Source organism: Clinocottus analis, unplaced genomic scaffold (assembly GCF_023055335.1).
Source record: "Clinocottus analis isolate CAN_PGR_092001 unplaced genomic scaffold, fCliAna1.0.p SCAF_21, whole genome shotgun sequence".
Taxonomy (NCBI): Eukaryota; Metazoa; Chordata; class Actinopteri; order Perciformes; family Cottidae; genus Clinocottus; species Clinocottus analis.
The window spans coordinates 11999803-12021147 of NW_027175943.1; the positions used below are offsets into that span (position 1 = coordinate 11999803).

Below are 21345 nucleotides of genomic sequence, written 5' to 3' on the forward strand. Positions count from 1 at the left end.
ACAGACAAGGAAAAAAGTTCTGGGCAGCATTCAAATGATTGAGAAATTCAGCTGGGCTTTTTGTACTGATGAAGATCATAAGTGAAAGCTCATAAATTGACTCTCGTCAAACAGAAATAAATAAATAAATATAAAGAACAAAAAAGGAAATTAATGAATCCCAAGATTTAGATATAAGCTTCAGAACAAGCAAGCAGACGTGCAGTTAATATAGATTTTTCTATTATCATCCTTTCTCTGATATTTTCATTCTGTAAATTTGGGTCAAAATGTTTTTCAGTACTTGCTCTGTTTGCACTTCTTGCAGGGGGACGCTTCATTCGCTCGTGTTAGTCGAGGTTCATGTGATTTAAGGACACTTTCTGCTTCAGCGTGCCGAATCTCATTGTGCATTGCTGGTGTCATGATTGCCCCACAATAAACTTTTCTTTAAATGGAGATAGATGGAGGGTGCACTGGTAAACTATCTAATAATACTAAGCCAAAAACGCTGACACTTTGCAATATGGAGTACGTGCACTTCTCTAGAAAGGTTTTGCCAGCAGGGGGTGACAGTCAAGAAGGAAAAGAGGTGGGAGGTTGCATGCTGCAGCTGAACTTGCCAGTCATGGTGTGATAGAATAATCTTCCTTGTGTATACAACAAATCAGGCTAAATTGTGCGTCTGAGCAGCACCACTGAATAACGTGGTTATTCGTCTGTTAACAAAACGAAAAATGCACCAAAAAAAGAAAAAGAAACAGGGTAACTGAGCCAGTCTGACGGGGAGGGCTATTAAACTTTCAACAGCACCTCTCCTTTACTGTCTGTAAGACAAACAGAGACGCAGCACAGCGAGCTGGAACAATACTGAAAGGAGTCTAATGACAGAGGAAGGACGACTGATAAAGAAGGAATGAGGGGAAGATAAAGACAGAAAGGCAACAGATGTGGCTTTATTGTCTAAGAAGCAAACTCCACTGGCAGTGAGAGAGAAGGAAAAATGTGGGATAGTCTAATGTCCCGCAGGTTGAAGAGAGCATGTGTGTGTGTGTGTGTGTTTACATACGCAGGCCTGTCCTCCAGTATGAGTGCGGTGGTGGAGAGCGGCTCAAAGTCCAGGTTTTTCCTCACACCGTGCCTGGGAGAAGTCGGGTTGCCAGGTCCAGCTCTGCCACTCTTTGTTTCATATTCCTGACGACGGAAAAGAAAAGGCACAGAAACGTAAGGACTGGTTGTGGCGTTTTAATTACATCACACACACGGGGGTTCCTTGTCAAAGTACTAATAGGTCATGCATGCAGCTCCACACACAGAGAAAATGGCCACAAAGGCCACAGCTGACCGCAAAGCCGCTGTTGTGGTCAGGCACACAGTGCAAGGATTTAATGGGCTTGGGAGAGTGGAAAGAGAGGAGATGATAAAAAGATGCAAGTGTACATCAAGTCACACAGAAACCCTGAGAAATATATCTCGACGACCTTGAGACGACGCTCTTTTGGCCTCTGAGCATTTGTCAGCTGCCGTCTAATGAATGTCATACAGGCCTAGAGAGAGAGAGGAGGCCATGTGACACGCAGGCCGTTACAACCACAGGGCACAGGGACACAAGACTGACTATCAGCTGACATACAGGTTGTGTGTGTGTGCATATGTGTGTGCTCGTGACAGAGCGAGGTAGGAGCTCTGAACTTATATACAGTATTAGGGAGGTAATAGGGCACAAACAGTTCAGGGAAGACCTTCAGTGGAAGCCGTTACATTGTCTCTCTAGCTAATTAGGAAGCCACTGTAAATAGGGCAAGTGCAATACGAGCACACGCACACACTACTGTGTGTCCAAAATGGCCTCCAGTGTGCGTTGAGCTGGTTAATAATGCAGGCAATCATCTTAACTCTGTGCCGCCACAGGGATGTTCTCATTAATCAGCGCCGGCCACAATACTGACTGAACAATCCATTCCTACGATAGGAGTGTGTGAGTGTGCATGCATGACTGCCCGCGGCCTGAGGTATTAATCCGCCTTTGTGTTACTGCCCATTGTATCAGAGGCTTGGAGACAAGTAAAGGTAATTCAATTGGATTCATGAAGGCAGGGCGTCACTGAAAAAAAGGAAGAAAGACAGAAGAGACCTAAAGCCGGCAAGAATTACTAATATTAGTTGGAATGTCTACGGCAAATAGCAGGAATAAGTCTACAGCCTAGAGCAGCTCTTCTTTTTGTACAAAAGCAAAAACCAGTTGTGGTTTTATGGGCAGGTTTATGCAGGACAATCTGCTTATCTAATTGGCAGATAAGAGTGAATGAAACAGCGAAAAACTTTTTAAAAAATGTAGAAAAGTTGGCTTTAAAAGAGGGAAGTAAACACAAAGTGTCAGTTCCTCATTATCTTATCTTGCAAAGACTCAAGAAAGGTCACATAAAAACGTCACAATAGCCCTTGAGCTAGTTTGTTAATAATCAGTTAGCAAGAAAGCTAGCTTGATAGCTAACGGGACGGTAAGCTAGCACGTTATTCAAGAGAGGAGCTAACAGGATAGCTTACTCATCTTTAGCGATAAAGCTCAAAATTAAACACCTATATTTGCAGCTTTGTGTATCATTTCTTTGCTTATACAACTTGTTAACACATTGTCAGTTTAACCTTATTTACCTGAGCTAAAACACTATTTTGAGGCACTTTGGACCCTGAGAATAGATTAAGACTGCAGAGAGGTGGGTGGGAGAGCACGAGATACAATGTGTGTAAAGCAGTCCTGAGAAGGGTGCGCGTCGAATGGAATTCATGTGTGAATGTGTTGCAAATAGTAGTGGAAAAGTATTACAAGTATGTTGGGGTGAGAAAGCTAAATCCTGTCAAGGCTAACCACGCTACAGCACATCGCTCCGGCACTACAGTCGTACTGGTGGCTCAGCGCTTCAGATGGAAGGTTTATCGGACTTCACACGGCTCCCTCTGGAGCGACCAACTCAAAAAGGTGCATTAGTACTCCATTCAACCAGTAAAAGCACTTTAAAGCAGATAGCAAATACATTCAGCTCATAGTTTACTTTCCATGTACAAGTGTGTTCTCTCAATGCATCCCTGTAACTGACCTCAGTCTTTCCTTAAAAAGGATGAAATGAAAAACAAACTACTTCTCAACAAGGTTGAGAAACCCCTTTTCTGTCCTCACGTCTAAGATGAACTGTACTCTCTCTGTGCGGTAGCTTTAAGCTGCTGCAATAGCAACGGTATCCCATGATAACCTGCCACCGGGGCAACCAGCTTCGTCACGCTGGCTTTCTGTTCTCCAATTTCCTGGTAGTGGTGGAAGAGCTCCCTGCGCGCCTGGATGTCATGCTGACTGCTAATGGCCTTAAAAACTATATACACTAGCACGCTGCCCTCTGAAGAGGAGTCGTTTCTGGTTCTGATTTGAGAGTTTGACACAATTACACTTAAATACGACTTGGGTAACTGCGTGACATGTTATGCATGTCATGTGCAAAAAAGAAAAGGAGCGATGGTGGCCTGAAAAGACACGGCCGTTCATAGTGCTGGTGAAGACGTCCTCTTGGATCGGCACCTTTGCATCCTTTGCAACCTCTCCGGCTTTCTCGGTGCAAGCTGCGGGGTAAAAGGCCCCTGCAGAGCGCTTGGCCTGGTTTCACGACGTGCCAAAAAAGTAGTTTCCGAAGCCCAACAAGTGCAGGACGGCGTGAGTATGAGTCAGACGCCGTCTGCGTTGTTTGGCAGCAGCTCGGTGCGTTCATTTTGGCAGCTACTGCAGGACAGGTTCACCAGAGACGGGAGTCAAGGACAGATTTAGATTCTGCTGAATACGTTTTACAGATAATTCCATTTAAAAAAGAGAGAAGAAAATAAAGAAAAAAAGTTTTTCATGTACCAGCATTGAGAAACAGACTGGTTGGCGTGAAAATGTGGGTCACTGCAAACGTCACATTGTGGGACTTAAGCACGTGAACTTCTGAGACGGTCAAGTTTCAGCAACGAGCGCCGGCGTCCTCTACAGAGGAATTCTCCTCATGATGAACCAAATCTATTTCATGCAGACTGTGCACAGATGTTGTCATATCGGATTATTCAGAGTGACAGAAAACTGCAAATGACACCCATCTCTGAGCCAATATAACGATGAATGAATGACTGGTGGTTTAATTAAACGTCAGTATTTTGGTTGGCACACAGGCAGCTGAGCTCCAGCTACCACTGGAGTCTGTTGGAAAGGCCGTGATGATCAAGACAAAGTGAGGGAAACCCACAATATCCAGGCAAACAGATGGTACCACGAGCACTGGCGTCAAAAGCTCAGATACAATCATCAGAGTGCTTTTGTCATTTTTATTACCCAAGCATGCGTTCCTGGAAAGTGGAAATAAACGGAGTCCCGCTGATTCAGCTGTCAAATGAGCTCCGCGTCTCCTGGAGGAAATCCCTTGACACACTTCAAAATATTTTCTTCTACAAAGACGCTGTTTGCACGTGCTTTTGTTGTACTAAAGTTGAGAGCTACGATGTCGAGGTACGCTCAATGAAGATGGGTTGTATCCTGCGCGGACATCGAGTCCATCGACACATTTCGGGAAACTTAAACGCGTTTTGTCTTTCGAGAGACGTCGCCGACTAATCATCCCCGCCACGAAGCGCAGAGCCGCGGCGCGCTGAAAGAGGCTATTATGAGAAACCCGAGTCGTCCTCTCGCTCCGCAGCATCCCGCTTCACGCTTCGACTGCCAATGCCCTCTGATTCTGCCAGACAAGGGGAAAGAGAGAGAGAGAGAGAAGCGGTGGCTCGGCCGAGCTCGTCCACTTGTCCTCGCGGCGCAAAATGCTCACTCACCATGAACGCTGCTGTTCCTTACAGACGGCCAGTCATCCGGTGGGGGTTCCTTTTTACAAAACCGTTGCCCAGCGTCATTGCTGCTCCTGAAAGGGGCGGGGGGTTGGGGGGTGGGTTGTTGCTCACTCCTGGCAACAAGACACCCAGGAGCGAGAAGCCGAAGAGGAGGAGATCAAAAAGGAGGGGAGATGGACAGTCAAGCTGCCAACAGAGGGACACACCCCGCATTGGAAACGATGCAGCAGCATGATACCACGTTTTCCTCCCCCCCCAGTCTGTCTCTCTCTGAGCAGTGACGCTACACTGAGCGGCTCTGCATCAGGTCTGCTGCTGCTGCTGCTGCTGCTGCTGCGTGTGTGTCAGCAAATCAGCACCGCCGTGTGTTATTCGTCCCCATCGCTGCACCGACAGGAGCTCTGCTTTCTGCCGTGTCCTGGCAGCCGCTCTAAATCAATCCCAGAGCAACGGCTCGGGTTTCAGACGCTCAGCCTCCCGAGCTGCTGATACAGAGTTACAAAGCCGGTGCTCTGGGAGGAGCTTTCCTCTTGTTTCACGGCTTGTTGGACGATTGTCCCTTTTGGGAGTCTTGTAGGAGATGGACATGTTTTTATTTACTTGTCTCAGTGTTCTGCAATTGTCAACCCTGGTTATGTCTAGTTGTGTGGTTCAGGAAATATAGTGGTAGATTCACTAATTGGAAGATCAGCGGTTCGGTCAACTACTGTGTTATAGTTTCCTTGGGTGAGTGTTCAAATGATTAGATCCTGATGAGGAGTTAAGCACTTTTTATGGCAGCCTCTCTGCCATCAGTGGAGTTGTTCTGGTACCAGTAACAGGTATCGCTGCGATACAAAATGCCGGATTGGGAAGCAGCGCGCACGCGGATCTCTAATCCAATATCCTGTTATATCATTTGACGGCCTGTTTGTCAGCAGTTTGGCACAGTTTTAAAATGGGAAATCGTTCAGACTTGACAATAAAAGGAAGCTCTATGGCCTCGTTCATGTTTTTACAAAGGATTAAACCTGAGCCAGGCTTTCCCCCATGATAGCAATCATATCCACCACATCCAGTCAGGGTTTGTCCGTCTGTGTCCTTGGCGCATCTCAAGAACTGTTCATCCGATCTACTTCACACTTGGTGGGCGTTTTGCTGAGGAACCCGTGCTTTGTCAAATTTGATGCAATTTGGACACGTTTAGCATCAATAAAACACGCAAACAGTGCTTTGTGTAGCAGTGGTTGTGGAGCTTCAGGGCTCTGCGAACTTTAGCAGGCCTTTAAAGGTCGCGGATCATTGACAACAGTTCACTTTTGCTGCTGTATGCTGATATCAAATGGAAAACCAGGAGGGGCTTTATGCTCTAAACTATTTACTATAACATCAACTTTTTTTTCAACACTTCCCAGCAGCAAGACCCAGATACATGAATGGATAACATAATAGCAGATGCTTCCATACAAAGGAATTCATACACTACGACCCAAACAGTCACCAAACCACTTGAATCCACTCTGACATAGAAGATGACAAAAGATCCTTTTATGCATTTAGACCGGCGGCTCAGCAGGTAACAGAATAATTACTTTCTTCAGCAATGACCAGGCATCGCACCGAGGCCTCGCAAACACATTAAAGTCCCCAGACTAAATTTGAATGTTCTCAAAGGAGAAACGTTGCTGGTGGAAATAGCACAGTGTGTCTTGTAGGTGCTGAACAATAACTATGGCAAATAATGCAACACACACACCTCTGACCCTGCCTTTAAACAAAAGCATCAGCGCCAAGACAAAAGCCTGAAAACCTAGCCTTGTTATCTGATTCCTGAGGTTCAATATAAGGTTACAACAACAGATGAGATAGACTTCAGATATGAAGCACATGCAGGTGTGTGTGTGTGTGTGTGTGTGTGTTTGTGTGTGTGTGTGTGTGTTTGTGTGGGTGAGTCAGACAATATGTCAATCCTGAGAGTATACACAGCAAACAATTTAAAGCTAGTGTGTGACATATAAAAAAAGGTTTGATGTGTAAACTGCATGTCAACAGGCTTTCAGCAGCACAAAGAGCACGGGGTAAACAGAAGCACAATAACAGGCTTCTACAGGCTCTAATTACAGGCTGCCATCATGTTTTTTGGTTTATTCCACCAGTAGGTGGATGCTCTGCTCTTTAATCGCCCCAGAGACACGTCCCCGACCGGCTTTTTGATCTGACAAAGAGCTCTCAAAGACCACACATATTGGATTCAAAACACTTCATGTATCTAAGCCGAGAGTCATTCACAGATGAGTAGTAGGATTCTCCTCAATCGCATGTTGAAAAAAAACAAACTAAATCCATTTTAGCCAGTATAAGATTAATCTTAAACAGCTCATGCTACGCAGTACAATTAACAAAGTGGTCAGAAAAACCTGAAGATTAGTCAGCAACTTTCACTCCCCTTGGTACCTTATAGAGAGTTTATGTTCTACAATTATCCAAAGGGAACGTCCCATTGGCTTTTTATCAAGGGAACCAGCGTTGCTAACCTCCGGGCCAACTATAAAGACACGTCCCCTCTGCAGCACTCGACAGCTAGCTCCTGGAAATGCAGCAAGTTACAAGAGTTTAAAGTGGCTACAAGTAGACCAGGGTGCCTTAGTAGCAACACTGCCTGCAGCTCTGGTACTCTCTTTCCTAATCTGATCGGCTTGGATCCATTGTCATTTAATGTGCCGTGTCCTTTTCATTATGTTTCTAAGAACTGAGAGGGGTTGTTTCTTTCTAGCATGCGGCATTCTAAAAATAGCTGAAGAACCCAAATGTCACTGATGGGAGTGCTGTTGCTCGGGGAATTGTGCTCCTGGTATTGGAGAACACCACAAAGACTGTACTCCAATGTTCCTGATATTTTAGACCTCTATAAAGTCTGACCCTTCAGGTGGTGTGTAATCATAATGTTGGTTTATAGCACTTATTGTTTTTTATCCTTCTATGGTACAGTGATGAGCTCTGCTAGAAGAAATTAATGGACCAAAAGCCAGTTGCTCATTCATTTGACAGCTTCCATGCAGTTCTAAAAGGTTAAAGTTAACAACACTTTAAATGAATAGAATTAAATACCCATCCAATATTTAGGGTTTGAGGAAGTAAATGTAATACTTCAGACATGCAGTTTGAGTTTTTGGCACCAGTATCGTTTTAAAAAGTATCGTTTTAGTAACGATATGGGGAAAAACCCAAACGATACCCATCCCTATTTAACTTGCAGCCTACATTCCAGCGCTAATGTAGCCGTTTAAGATGCTGTCCGACAGTTTCTCAACACAGTGCAGGTGGTTTTAACCCTGAGGACCAACCGCAGCACCATAAACCGCAGCTGACAACACCAAATACACAGAACTAATATGATGCACGAGGAGAGCTCTTCTTTTTCTTTTTTTAATGATGGCTGACCTCTAGTGTGGAAACAGTGAACCCGTGTTCATAACACACATGACTTTCTTAAAAAGATAGAATACAAAAGTGAAGAGTAACAGCAGGTTTGTGCTGAATGTCTTAGGAAGAGGGCAAGTGACCAGTCCTCAGTTATCACACTGTACTTACTGTACAATCAACATTCTCCACCACACACACACACACACACACACACACACACACACACACACACACACACACACACACCCTGAGGTCAGAGAATAGAACCCTGAGAGCATAGAACCCTGAGATGAGAGAGTAGAACCCCAAGGTCATAGAACCCTGAGGTCAGAGCATAGAACCCTGAGGTCAGAGCATGGAACCCTGAGGTCAGAGAATAGAACCCTGAGGTCAGAGCATAGAACCCTGAGGTCAGAGAATAGAACCCTGAGGTCAGAGAATAGAACCCTGAGGTCAGAGAATAGAACCTTGAGGTCAGAACATGGAACCCTGAGGTCAGAGCATGGAACCCTGAGGTCAGAGCATGGAACCCTGAGGTCAGAGAATAGAACCCTGAGGTGAGGGAACCCTGAGATATAAGCATAGAACCCTGAGGTCAGAGCAGAGAACCTTGAGGTCAGAGCATGGAACCCTGAGGTCAGGGAACCCGAGATAAGAGCATAGAACCCTGAGATGAGAGCATGGAACCCTGAGATAAGAGCATAGAACCCTGAGATAAGAGCATAGAACCCTGAGATAAGAGCATGGAACCCTGAGATAAGAGCATAGAACCCTGAGATAAGAGCATGGAACCCTGAGATAAGAGCATAGAACCCTGAGATAAGAGCATAGAACCCTGAGATAAGAGCATAGAACCCTGAGATAAGAGCATGGAACCCTGAGGGCAGAGGCTGACCTCCCCGAAAATAAAGATTCTACCTTCTGTATTCTCTTCGGGTCCTTGATGGCGCCCTCCCGCGGCGGGATTTTCCCGAACAGCTTCCAACCGGGATCCCTCTGCTCTGCCGGCCGACTGTCCTTCACCCTCCTGGCAAACAGGCTCCTGAGGGACCGACGGAGAGGGAGCGTGAATTAGATTGGAGGAACAAAATTAGGTCGTAACGGCACGAGAGCAGAATGTACAGCGCAGCGCCATGATGGGTCTTCTCTGGGTCACCGTGTGGACCCCCAGGGAGCCGGAAGAAGTAAGTGTGTGTGTCACTTCTGAGATTAGCTCACAAAGAAATACGTGAATTTAAGAGTGGGAGCACACAGTCCACCCAGAGAGCATTTGAACCACCTACAGTATGTGACATCATGTGAGCTGACCGGCGGGTCACGGTCACAGGACTAATAAAACTAGACGATGAACGCATGACACAATAACCAATCTGGGAGAATGTCATGTAAAAAAGCAGCGTGCTGCTTTCATGGAGGATCACGACCGTCTCACTCGACCGTCCGCTCTTCTATCTGGTCCAATGGCGTGAAGAGCCTTCCCTCTTTCACGGCATCACAGAGCCAGCTATTCCTTGTATTCATCCAGCAGAGTGCTGTTGTCATTGAGCTCTTAGCGGAGGCTTTCATCAAAAGCCTGAATGGCTGTGAAAAGACATGAATAAAAAGGGAAATAACGAATAAAAGAAGCTTATTATGAACAGGCCCACCAGACACAAGAAGGTCGTTGCCTGCCATTTGTCCATATTGCTAAATGTGATGATTTTGACCAATCACTCGACGGGGGAAACGGTTGCTCTATGCAACCCTCTGCAGCCTTCTGCGCTCATGAATTACTTGTCAAAAGCTGATTTACCCACACACAACCATAATCATGAAAAAGCACAGGAGCGATGGTGTTGAAGAACTCTACTGAGGATACGTCTGTTTGTTACGATAACTTGAGTCAGGAATTAAGTGATTGGATTTTGACAAAAAAGTGGAATTGTCAAAAAAAATACACTGTTAATATGATTTAACATGACATTATGGATGGCCTAAACCATACAGGATTATTTTAAATCAAAGAAAAAAACGGTATACCATTATTCAACAAATAAAGACATTTGAATTCGACTGCTCTGTATTGCTCAACAAAAAACATTAAATAGTTTGCTATCTAGCCGAAAGTCAGTTTGCCAACGTTACTCATGGCTCGCCAAAGAAGATTTAATAAAAAAAAAGCAAAGAGGTTAAAATTCTCTCTTTCCAATCAGCCAGACTTGGCAACCGCACACCAGCCACAAAAACTGTGAGCACAGGGACACCCCAGGGCTGTGTACCGGGTCCTCTACTGTACAGCCTCTTTGCATACGAGTGTGTGGCCTCCAAGGAAAACACCAGCACCAAGAGGGTGCAGCACACACCACGTTACATAGGTGGGACAGAGGTGGAAAGGTTGAAAACCTTTAAATTCCTGAGAGCTTACATCAGCGAGGACCTCACCTGGTCTCATAACGCACCGCAGAACATAGAAAAAACATTACGCTCATGTAAAAATGTTTTTTGTATCAATTCAAATCTTGTTTTACCTTATGTTTATGGTAATTCTGTGTCAAAATAGGCTTTTCATGGTACGGAGTAACTGTCTCATATTTGGACATCACGGCCGTGCTCGCATGTTGCTGTGAAGTTTACAAGCCTGTGTGGAAAACAATCAAATGTAAATATTAATCCTGAGGCGCATCTAAAATGCGGTGCACCAGGACAATGCAAACAGAGGGAAGTATTTCCTCATTGTGTGGGTGACTCAAGGCTTTAAATGAATGACATCACGAATAAGGCCAGCACAAGAGTTATGTTCTTCTTACAATGCACGCTGGAAACAGACCGGAACACAAGCAACCGGCAGCTTTGCAACGATTCCTTTTTTGCTGAAAGATATGACGCAACCAAAGCTTGAGCAGCAGCAGTTTACAGTCGTACTGAAGGCTTTAAGGGAAGCGGTGAAGTTCATATTGTACGTCTGCTGTGATCAGTCACTTTTTTCTTCTTCTTTAAATTTCTTTTTTTTTTTAAAAAGGCAGGAAATCGCAGCTGTCAGTCCAAAAAGCCATAATGAAAAAGAGCATAACTGTTCAACTTCACATCCCTAACCTCTGACACATTGAGATTCAAGATTTTTACACATTCATGACCTGTGCTCTTGTTATCATATTGTGTCACGTGACCAGAGTTTCATACAGCTGATGACATTGGCGGTTTAACGCGGTTGAAAGCTGTGGAAAAAAAAGACTGTTGAGCTACTATGTCCAAGGTCAACAAACTTTCAAGCTCAACGATTCAATTTATCAACAAGAGTGCAATTCAAATGTGTAATGTTTTGTTTTTAAACGTATAAATAATTAATATAAAGCAGCTGAAGAGGAGAACATAAAGTGTAACCAGTGGCTTTGAACTACAGTGGGGAGGGTGAACTTGAGTGACCCCCGTAAAACATTGTTGCACAGCTTAAAGAGCAGAGGTCGACAGAGTGCCACCTTTACGACGTTAACACCGGACTTTAAGGCTCAACTTTTAACACCTCAATACGGCGGACTCTGCAGCAACAGCTCGTCGACTGTCGTGCTGTGGCGAGTGTTCACAGAGAGGGAACAAGGCTTGCATTCAGGCCGAGGCCGACACTGAAAGGCCGCGGCTACGGTCGAGTGCTCCGGTGGAGCGGCTGGGAAGCGGCAGGCTGCTCGTTGGTGCGTTAAACACTAGCTGAGGCGTCGCACCGCACTGGTTTGTGGTCGGGCCGCCCGAGGATTTTGCGCTCCCTCTCAGTGTGTGCAAACATAAAAAAAAGACACCTGGCATGGAAATATTGAGCGAGCCAGTACAAGAGGAGGGCACGCACGACAACTTCTTCCCATCAGAAGGAACACTCGTGGAGGGGAGCTGCTCCGAGCGGTTGTTTGGTCAGATCGTACAGACCGGCCAGCACAAAAGCTGCATTATTCAACTCCTCATCAAGGCTCTGCTGCTCGCTTACAAAAACACAGCAATTATCAACACGGACATTATTTAACTAGACAGCTGGCATCCTACCTGTCAATGTACAGGAGAAGTGATGGCGTTGCCATCCTGCTCTGCGGATCTAAATTCTTCTCCTCCAACCCCCCTCAAAAAACAGGAACAGGCACCTGGAGGTTAAGCGCCGGATGAAGGAAGGATCAAATAAAGGAGAGCAAAAAGTGAAGCTCTCCTTTAGGCGAGATGAAGGCCAATGTCATCCATAGCTTTAGTTTCAGAGAGAGGGGGGAATAAAGTCCCACACAGCTGCAGAGTTGAGGCGATTGTGGAAGAACTGTGAGAAGCCTGACTTAACAAGTGGGAGGGGGGAGAGGAGACGGGAGTCTGAAGGGCACCGAGGGAATGAGTAACTTCTCCATGAGAGGAAGGAGGCATAACAGGGAGAGTTGGAGAGAGAGAGTTAGAGAGAGATTACTGGAGGGTGTGGAGCAGGGAGGTACGGCCCTGTAACGCATGATGAATCATATTCATTGATTTCATCTCAAATCAATCACGGTGACAAGAAAAAGTAAAAGAAACAGTGCTGCTGAAGACCAATGTTAGTTTTGCAAGTATTTTGGTGAGAAATGCCTAACTGTGGCCTGCAGGTGGCGCTAGAAGAAGAATCAGAGTCATCATTATTCTGGGCCCCACGGATTTATGAGCCACACCCCGTGATCAATCCATCCAGTACTTGTTTACATGTTTCACTCTGGACCAAAGTGTTGAAACAACCAACTGACAGCCCTCATTTTCCTGCATGCACTGAACATTACGTCACATTATAGTTACATCATTCATATGTAATAATCCAGCTGTGCATACGGGCCTTTTGCACGTCCTAAATCTTTAAATGAAAGCATGAACCTCTTCCAATTACCAACACAGAAACGTGTCAACGCGGCGGTGTCGGGTTACGGGCGCTTTCACCAGCCGACTGGTCCAGACATTAAATTTAACCCAGCGCTGTACAACCCTCTCCACATTCATTCGAGGAGAACTGTGGGGCTCAATGAGAGGAGAAGAAGTGAAAAGCCGACTTGGTGATTAACGGCTTTGTGTGATTGGGGCCGGCGAGCGTGAAACCTGCTTCAGAACCACTTCAAGCAACTTCAGACGAACTGCTGAATCGCTGCGGTAAACCCATCCGTCATCGACACAACGACTGTGTGTAAAGGACCGGCCCCTCTGGGCGAGTACGAAGCGCTGATGAAGGGTCTTGGTTTGACTCAATAGGTTGACTGATGACCCAGCTGCTCCGCGGTCCTGCCGATTGCTTTTTCAGTGAGCTTATCGCTTTCTTTCAACTTTGTCTTTGGTTAATTGAATTTTCTTTGCGACATGGTATTTTACAGTGTTTTGAATGGCCGGGTTTCTTATTTCACTTTTTGGATTTCGTTTAGATCTCAACTCCACACCTGTAAAGTTCCATAAGTGCAATTTTGTGACGCAGCAGGTGCCCCAATCTGTCCACAGCGGGACAGACACATGAACACTCGGCATGAGTGCGCTGCACTTCCTCTGTGGAAGTTGTGCCACAGAAGTAGATGGATAGAAAAACACTGAGTGGGCCACCAGCTGGCCAAAACCCTAAAGTAATCACAGATGGGATGAAGGCATCAATATCTAAAAGGTAATGTCTGCTGTCACAGCTGCTTTCTCTGTAATACACACGTGTGGCTGTCTAAGAGGAAGGATGACACACACGCACACACACACACATCTTTTCTAGTGTATTATGATATTTTAAGGATTTTATTAATGTGCAGTACTTCTCAAAATGTATAATCCACAAAGAAATGTTATATTATACACATACATCATTATAAATTATGACCAATTTGTGAATAAACTGTGTACAACTCCTTGCTGTGTGTTGCAGTTAATACAAAATTACGTGTTAATAAACTCTTTATTATTGTTAAATAAGGAGGGTTAAAGTGGATAAATGCAGGTGCAGCTGCAAACACATTATATAGAAAGAAAACGCAGATAGGAAAGATAATTAATCTCTAAACTGTGTGTGTGTGCGCGCGTATGACTCAATGAAAGTGCCATAACTAAAATAGTTTTTGCTTTTAAAAACAAAAAGCTGATTTTTCTTGAATGATTGAAACCTATTTTGACAAACCATTGCAATTAATGGAGCCAAGTAAATGATTGCATTAACAAAATAAATATAAGGTTATTTTCGAGGCAGACATTCTGAACATACCTGTTGAACAAGCTGGCTAGCGGTCCCAGTTTCTGCTGTCTGCCATCCTCTTCCTTTTGCGTGACATCGGACCTCGGATGCGGTCGTACTGGACTCCACAAGTCTCTGGGGTCTCCCGGCGACGAGGACAGCGTCACGTCGGAGAAGTGAGCGGTGCCGCTGTCGTCCGTCTCCAAGGTAACAATGGCACTGGAGTCACAGGTGACTGTGAGATCCAGGATGTCTTCATTGGAGACCGACAGCTCGGTGCTCATGCTGGACACGCTGCACACGGAGATGTCGTCGCTTCGGTTCAGAGCGCTGCCCCCGAGTCCCGTCCCCGTGGTGGCGGACAGTCGGAGGGCGGGGCTAAAGAGGCGGATGGAGTCGTACCCACTGCGGGGAAAGGTGGAGGATTTGCGGATGCCGTTGCCATCGTTGTCATCTAAAGTCAAGGTGGCAGGAGTATAGGAGCTGGAGTCCGGGACAAAGCCTCCGTCACATGGCCGCTGGTGGCCGTGGGGGATGGGCTCTGGAGGGTTGATCTCCAGAGTGGGGATACCCGAGTCCTGGGAGGTCAGGCTGTGGCTGTCCTGGTTAAGGTCTGAGTAGCTCTTCTGGGGGCTAGAGTAGTAGATGGGGGTGGAGGAGCAGGATGGCGTGTAACTGGGCAGGGCAGACTCGCTGTGCAGGATCGTGCTGGTCTCCTGGCTGTGGTGGTTGGCACCATCGTGGAGGTCAGACGCAGTGGGGTCCGTCACTACACAGCCATTCTCCACGACGACTTCTCCAGACACACCTTAAACAAAGAAAAGGAGAATCAATTAGATTGATTTGTATACATTTTTACGGCCGTTTTTACCAAGATTTTCACTAACTAAAATGAGTAAAAGTACTTGTGAAAAAGAACTATGAGGAACTTTTATCCGATTATGAAACTTCCATCTATCGATTGGCCTTTTCTCCATACTGTAGTTATTCTGAAGGACTGACCACTACCACCTTTGTCCACAGGGGTCGCCAGAATCCACACAGGTATAAAGACCTTTGGTGTCGCTTTAAAAGGTCTGGGCCCTATTCTTCTTACGTGGGTCAACAAAGTCGATCAAATGTCCTATGATCAAGCTTAAATTACTGCAAAGATTTCTGCAAACAGTCGTTAATTCAAACCAGACATCAGTCATCAGGGTAATTGTACGTGCCCGTTCCTCTTCAGAAGGGAGAATATTTGAGCACTGGCACCGTGATGTTCTAATAGTACAATAGCAAATAAACTCAAGAAGAAAAAACTCTATTTTTCTCCGCTGAGGAGCAGGAGATTATCATGAACACATATGAGGTCAAGTCCCAAGTTATTCGGGGTGGGGGAAAAAACATCGATACAGCATAGTATCGCGATAGTTAGCGCGGAGCTATTGTATCGATACACGGAAGCAGAATATCAATCTTTTTTGTAATCAATTAGGGGAGGCATCGAGAAAGAAATGAGAAATGCGCCATGAACGTGTAAATCAAAACGGTGTCGGTAAAATTTCTACGGATAATATTATGAACTAGTAATTTACCATTTAACGAGGGGTTTGAATTTGTGCATGGGCAGATCAGTATGGATTCATTTTTAAATCAGAAATTCAATCAATTAAAGTAGTGAAAAGAAAATGTGTGTGATTCTTTATTCTTCTTATAAGTCCACCCTAATCATTCTATAATAATGATATGTATGGTGTACTAATAACACTATCATATAATTATGAGTGCTTTCAACACACCAATATGTTTGTTAAGCGCTAAATTAGTGTTACGAACAGCACGGCATGCAGCGGCTTTCACCATATTCTCATTATCGTAGACACTGTACAAACATGTACCACTCGCAAAAAAGAGCCAGGCTGTGATCCAGTTTGTGAGATAGTCTATGCATACAGTATGTGAGACAGCCAACGCTCAGCTGGGCATGTGGCGCGGTGTTCAATGTACGACTCCAGAAGGTCTAGATAAATAAATGATTTCTTGTTGGCAGAATCAATAGCTCTCGTACAGGAAGTCGTCATGATGTGAGAACGGATCTTGGCAAATCTGGAAGAACTGTCTCCCTTTAAAACTGATCTCGCTCCTTCATCAGTGAGGAAAGGAGCTGCCTCTTTTGTCCTGTGGGGTCACTGGCGCATGTTAATGATTGATGGTGATTTATTGTTATTTTTCCAAAGTTGCTTCGTGGAACTAAAAAGCCTGACCTGCATCCTCTTATCCTCAAAATTATCCGACAAACTCCGCAAGCCAGGTACGAGGAATGGGCTCAGGCGTGTAGGAAACGACCGTGTTGAGGGGTCAAACTGAAAATTTTCCCGTGAGCCAAGCGTGTAGGAGAACTTGTAAAACTGTGTTAACAGACAAAGTTTGGCTCCATTGTCCGCTGTGAGCTACGATAGTAACATGGAGCAACGGAAACACAACTACTCTGATTTTTAGGTGATTATACACTAAAGAAAACATACTTGTTAATATTCATATTCCGGTTCTGCCAATAGATCCCACAAAATGCTACACTGTCCTTTATTTAATAGATCATTTATAGTGGTGTTAACTTCATAATTTTGCAGGCAGTTTCAGTTTGACCAACTGTAACTAAAATGACTTCATGGTTGGATATTTTATTATTTTGTATTACTTTTTTAATGTTTTGTGTGGAAGGAGATGCATTTATATATGCCTTAATTATATATATTATACACTTTGGTGAGAAATACTGAATATAAAAATAACCTGATCTATTGCATTTTCTTTTTCATTAACAAATATTTTTATTGTTGCCTTTTTTTCTATTACACAAACAAACATAGGCAGAACAAGACAGAGCAAAACAAAGTACAACAAGGCACAAAAACAAAACAAGGCACAAAACAAACACAAAGAGCAACAAACAAAAAAGGCACATATAAGCAACTCAGGTAGATATCTAAAAAAAAAACAAATGCATTATATTTCCTTTTAACTACATAAGTGAGTTTCTCAGGGGCAAGGCAGCGCAGTGTTCCCTCCATCCACCTTTGTTTGGTCGGCCTGTAAACAGATTTTCTATCTATTGCATTTTCATATTATATTATAATTTTATGTTTCTGTACGCATTTCCTGGTGCTAAAGTTCTTTTAATTTCACCTCATTCATATTTTCATTGTGCATGGGAACATTTTAAACAGTGCTTTTTAACTGAACATTAGCACTATATGATTAGTTAATGAGTGATCTGCAACCATTTAAATCATTGTCAACCAACAATGTCAAACATTCACTGGTTCTATTTCCTCAAATGTGAGGATGTCCTACCTCCTCTGTTTTTTTTAATCACCTCCGTGGAAAAATATTAAAACTAGCTTTGCGAATACAGAGTTATCAAATGTTTCTTCTGACAAGCAGGGCGTCAGAGGAACTGGGTGTGGAAGCCTCGAGAGATGAAAACTAATCCCACGGCTTGCAACTCGAGTCTGCACTGTAACATGAACACTAGCTGGGGGAAGCTAAGCTAAAGCTAGCGTGGCGGGGCATGGACTCTCGTGGACACAAAGTCATCTGTGTCCCGTCCCGTTACTCTCAGCTTCATGCACTCCAGCTCCATAGGACGGTTGCTGCAGATGCATGTGGGGGTGTTCAGACATGAAGGACCTTGAAAGCAAACACACACACTCGCGCATGTACCGGGTAAAACAGGAAAAAGTCAACAGGGCCGAGCTTTTTACCCAAATGGTTGACGCATAAAGCCAGATTCTTCCCCAAGCCCTAAACCCTGACCTGCCAGTTGTCACGTGCGTGTTGCAGACTTTGTCCCAAAACAAAACAGGTTTGATCCTGTGCCAGCGTGGAAATAATTCACAACAATAATTAGTATTAATGAGCTGTGAGGCCACGCCAACGGAGACATGCATGTTCTTGTCTTTAGGAGTCCTTATTAAAACAAAAGGGATGGTCGACTCAACTGAAACACCCATATGAGCACACAGTCTTGTTCCGTAAGAAACAATACTGTAAATGCCAGTACACCAATATGAACTTAACATGACAAACACATGTGGGAAACTGATGTTTTTTTAAGAAAGTGATTTGGGTTAAGACACAACGTCAAATTCTAAAGGGGCACTCAGGGGGCCAAAGACTGGAATGCATGGTGTGATGCATTTAATACGAGGCACATGACAAGTTGCTTGGGTTTCCCAGCCTTTATGCCTTTTTTTTTTTTTTTTTACAAATCAGCTGTATATACTTTTAACAAATTAAAAAATGTTTATTTTATGGCATTTTTTTACCAGTCTTCTGAACATATTTGTCAGGATGGGGGTTGGTCCAGTAAAATCAAATGTTTTTTAAAAAAATATTATCTCAGCAAGTGAAGCATTTATATGCAGAATTCTATTGAAGACTGGCTTTAAAAATAAAAAAAAAATGTAAGAAGCTTTTTTCATTGCTCAACTGAGGGTAAACGTTTACATTTGAGCTAGAAAATATATATAACTTGATGATTTAAATGTTTGTCGAATTGGATACATTTATCTGTATAATTTAATGACTGACTCAGTAGTTTGAAGTCAAACTTTATAAACGGTGTGTTTAAAAGTAAAAATAAAATGTAATAAAGTGGACTTTAGTATTTTTAATGTATGCCGAATTGAAGACAGACCTCAAATCCTTCACAAAACGCCCCATTTCATTGTGTAGCAACTGTGTGCACGTACGATATTCTTGTTTTTGTCAAATCTATTAACTTTAAAATGCAGTTCGGCGTGACCTGGCACGTCCCCCAGGGGAGACTCGCGCGCAGTGTCGGGGCAGAGTTGGTGTGGCGTGCGTGTGTCAACACAGTGACAACTACACTGCAAGTCTGTGACGGCGCATGGACGTGACCTACCACAGCGGCTGTCTCTCCGGTCCTGGGTACCGGGGGTCGTGTTCGCCATGTTTGCCACCGCTTGATGCTACAGGTGGGTTGCAGGTGGCCGCCGGCTCCGGCTGGAGCGGTCCATGGTGATGCTGTGACTACCGCCGCACCGCCCTCAGCTCCACGCCTCCTCAACGCAGCTTAAGAGTTCACAAACAAACACAGGGGTGAGTTCATGTGTCAAGACGAACACATGAAAGAGGGAGGCAGGGGAAAGACAAGCAGGCTGCTTGACATAAACACCACGTCTACCGGGACCTGCTCGCCAAGTGCACTGACGCCGACTCGACGGGTGTCGCAGCGCCTCCTTCAAGTGCCGAGAAATGAAGTTAAAATGCCGGAGACGTGTTTTTGCTCTCGGAGCACCGCAGCGGCAGACGAGACGCTGCTTCGGTGTTCCTGAAAACAAGCGCATGTCTAAAGTTTACCCGGTGTCGGTAACATTTCGTACCTTTTTTGACGCCTCCGCCGCCATTTTAAAAAACAAACTTGTGCGCTGAGTGCGGTGCAATCGAGTCCTGAATGCTCACCGTCGATAGTTTTACCTGTGTGGAAATAAAGGCATTAATAATCGACCTCGCGACCTGCGCACGGGCTCCAATTGCGAGGATGGTTTGGTCGGCAAAAGGAAACCCCCGAATGCAATAGTTACACGACGATTGTTAAATGTGTTAACTGTCATAAAGGTTAAATATTTTTGTTTTAATTGTGTATACTATTAAGTGTTTCAGGTTCCGAAACAGTTATTTCTGCCTCAATAGTACCAATATATACATCACCTACATAATGGTGTATATAGTATATACAATCTGCATAGGGACTTTAATTTAAAAAAATTAAATTTTAAAAATCTTAAAATACATTGTAGCTAAATTATAGCATATCAGCACAACATTAATATACAAGACGTGTATATATCTATAGATATATATTTATATATATCTATAGATATATATCTATAGATATATATCTATATATATCTATATAGATATCTATAGATATATATCTATATAGATATATATCTATATAGATATCTATATATATCTATATAGATATCTATATATATCTATATAGATATCTATATATAGATATATATCTATATCTATATAGATATATCTATATAGATATATCTATATAGATATATATCTATAGATATAGATATATATCTATAGATATATATCTATATATAGACACACAACTTTGTGCATTACTAAAAATGTGGCCTAAAATATCAATTAACTGCCAATAAATGCTGAAGTGATGATATTATTTCAGTGCAACCTATTGGATGGATGCTCTGCTGGACAATAGACCCTTTTGGGTCACCCTGCCCTCTAGTGTCACCTCGAGGTCGAGGATTTGAAATTTTAAAATATGGTTAAATATGTTGCACAAGAGTAAAAAAAACAACAACAGACATGTATAGGCTTATGTTTGGTTTATTCCTTTATTAGATGTTAAGAAAAATCCACAATGAAACAAAATAATCTTCTCAGGGTGAACATGAAATCAGAACAACATCGCTACTCGGGACAGAAGAGGGGATTCAGGAACAGAGGGAGAGGAAGGAAGGAAGGAAAGAAGGAGGGAGGAGTCGAGGTGGGAATGAGAAGACGAGGAAAAGGCAAGTTTTCAGTGCGGGTTATGTTCTTCAGACCACAGAGCAAACAAAACCCAGCGACCCCGTCAGTCGTCCCAAATGCATATAGCCTCACTGGATGCATTTTCTCGTCGTACATGTTTAGTTTTTTTTTTTTTTTTTTCTGACGCGTTCCTTTCAACTCCCATGCAAGTGCTTTTTTTTGTGACTCGGCTTCTTCTACACATTCACTCAGATTCACACGCAGTCATGAACATTCTCCCAATCACTGATTTAACCTCACTTAAAATTATATATATATATATATATATATATATATATATATATATATATATATATATATATATATATATATATATATATATATAATTATTTTTTTAAACCAAAATATTGAGTTAAATCCAACATTAA

At 43.7% G+C, this 21345-nt stretch overlaps 1 protein-coding gene across 2 annotated transcripts in view; it reads right to left on the bottom strand.

Annotated features, from left to right (window-relative positions):
• The window catches only part of tbc1d14 (TBC1 domain family, member 14), a 28675-nt gene extending 8857 nt beyond the window's left edge, over positions 1-19818 (bottom strand). Inside the window, exons 1-5 of one of the 2 annotated variants that reach the window (XM_068588247.1) lie at positions 19786-19818; positions 19305-19474; positions 14429-15206; positions 9160-9283; positions 1049-1173 (exon numbers count right to left, since the gene is read on the bottom strand). In XM_068588247.1, the coding sequence (XP_068444348.1) occupies positions 1049-1173; positions 9160-9283; positions 14429-15206; positions 19305-19353 (1076 nt within the window). In that variant the 5' untranslated portion in view covers positions 19354-19474; positions 19786-19818. Of the gene's footprint in view, positions 1-1048; positions 1174-4824; positions 5093-9159; positions 9284-14428; positions 15207-19304; positions 19475-19785 lie in introns of those variants that run through there. The other variant, XM_068588248.1, reaches the window with a different exon arrangement.
• Positions 19819-21345: the final 1527 nt, after the last annotated feature.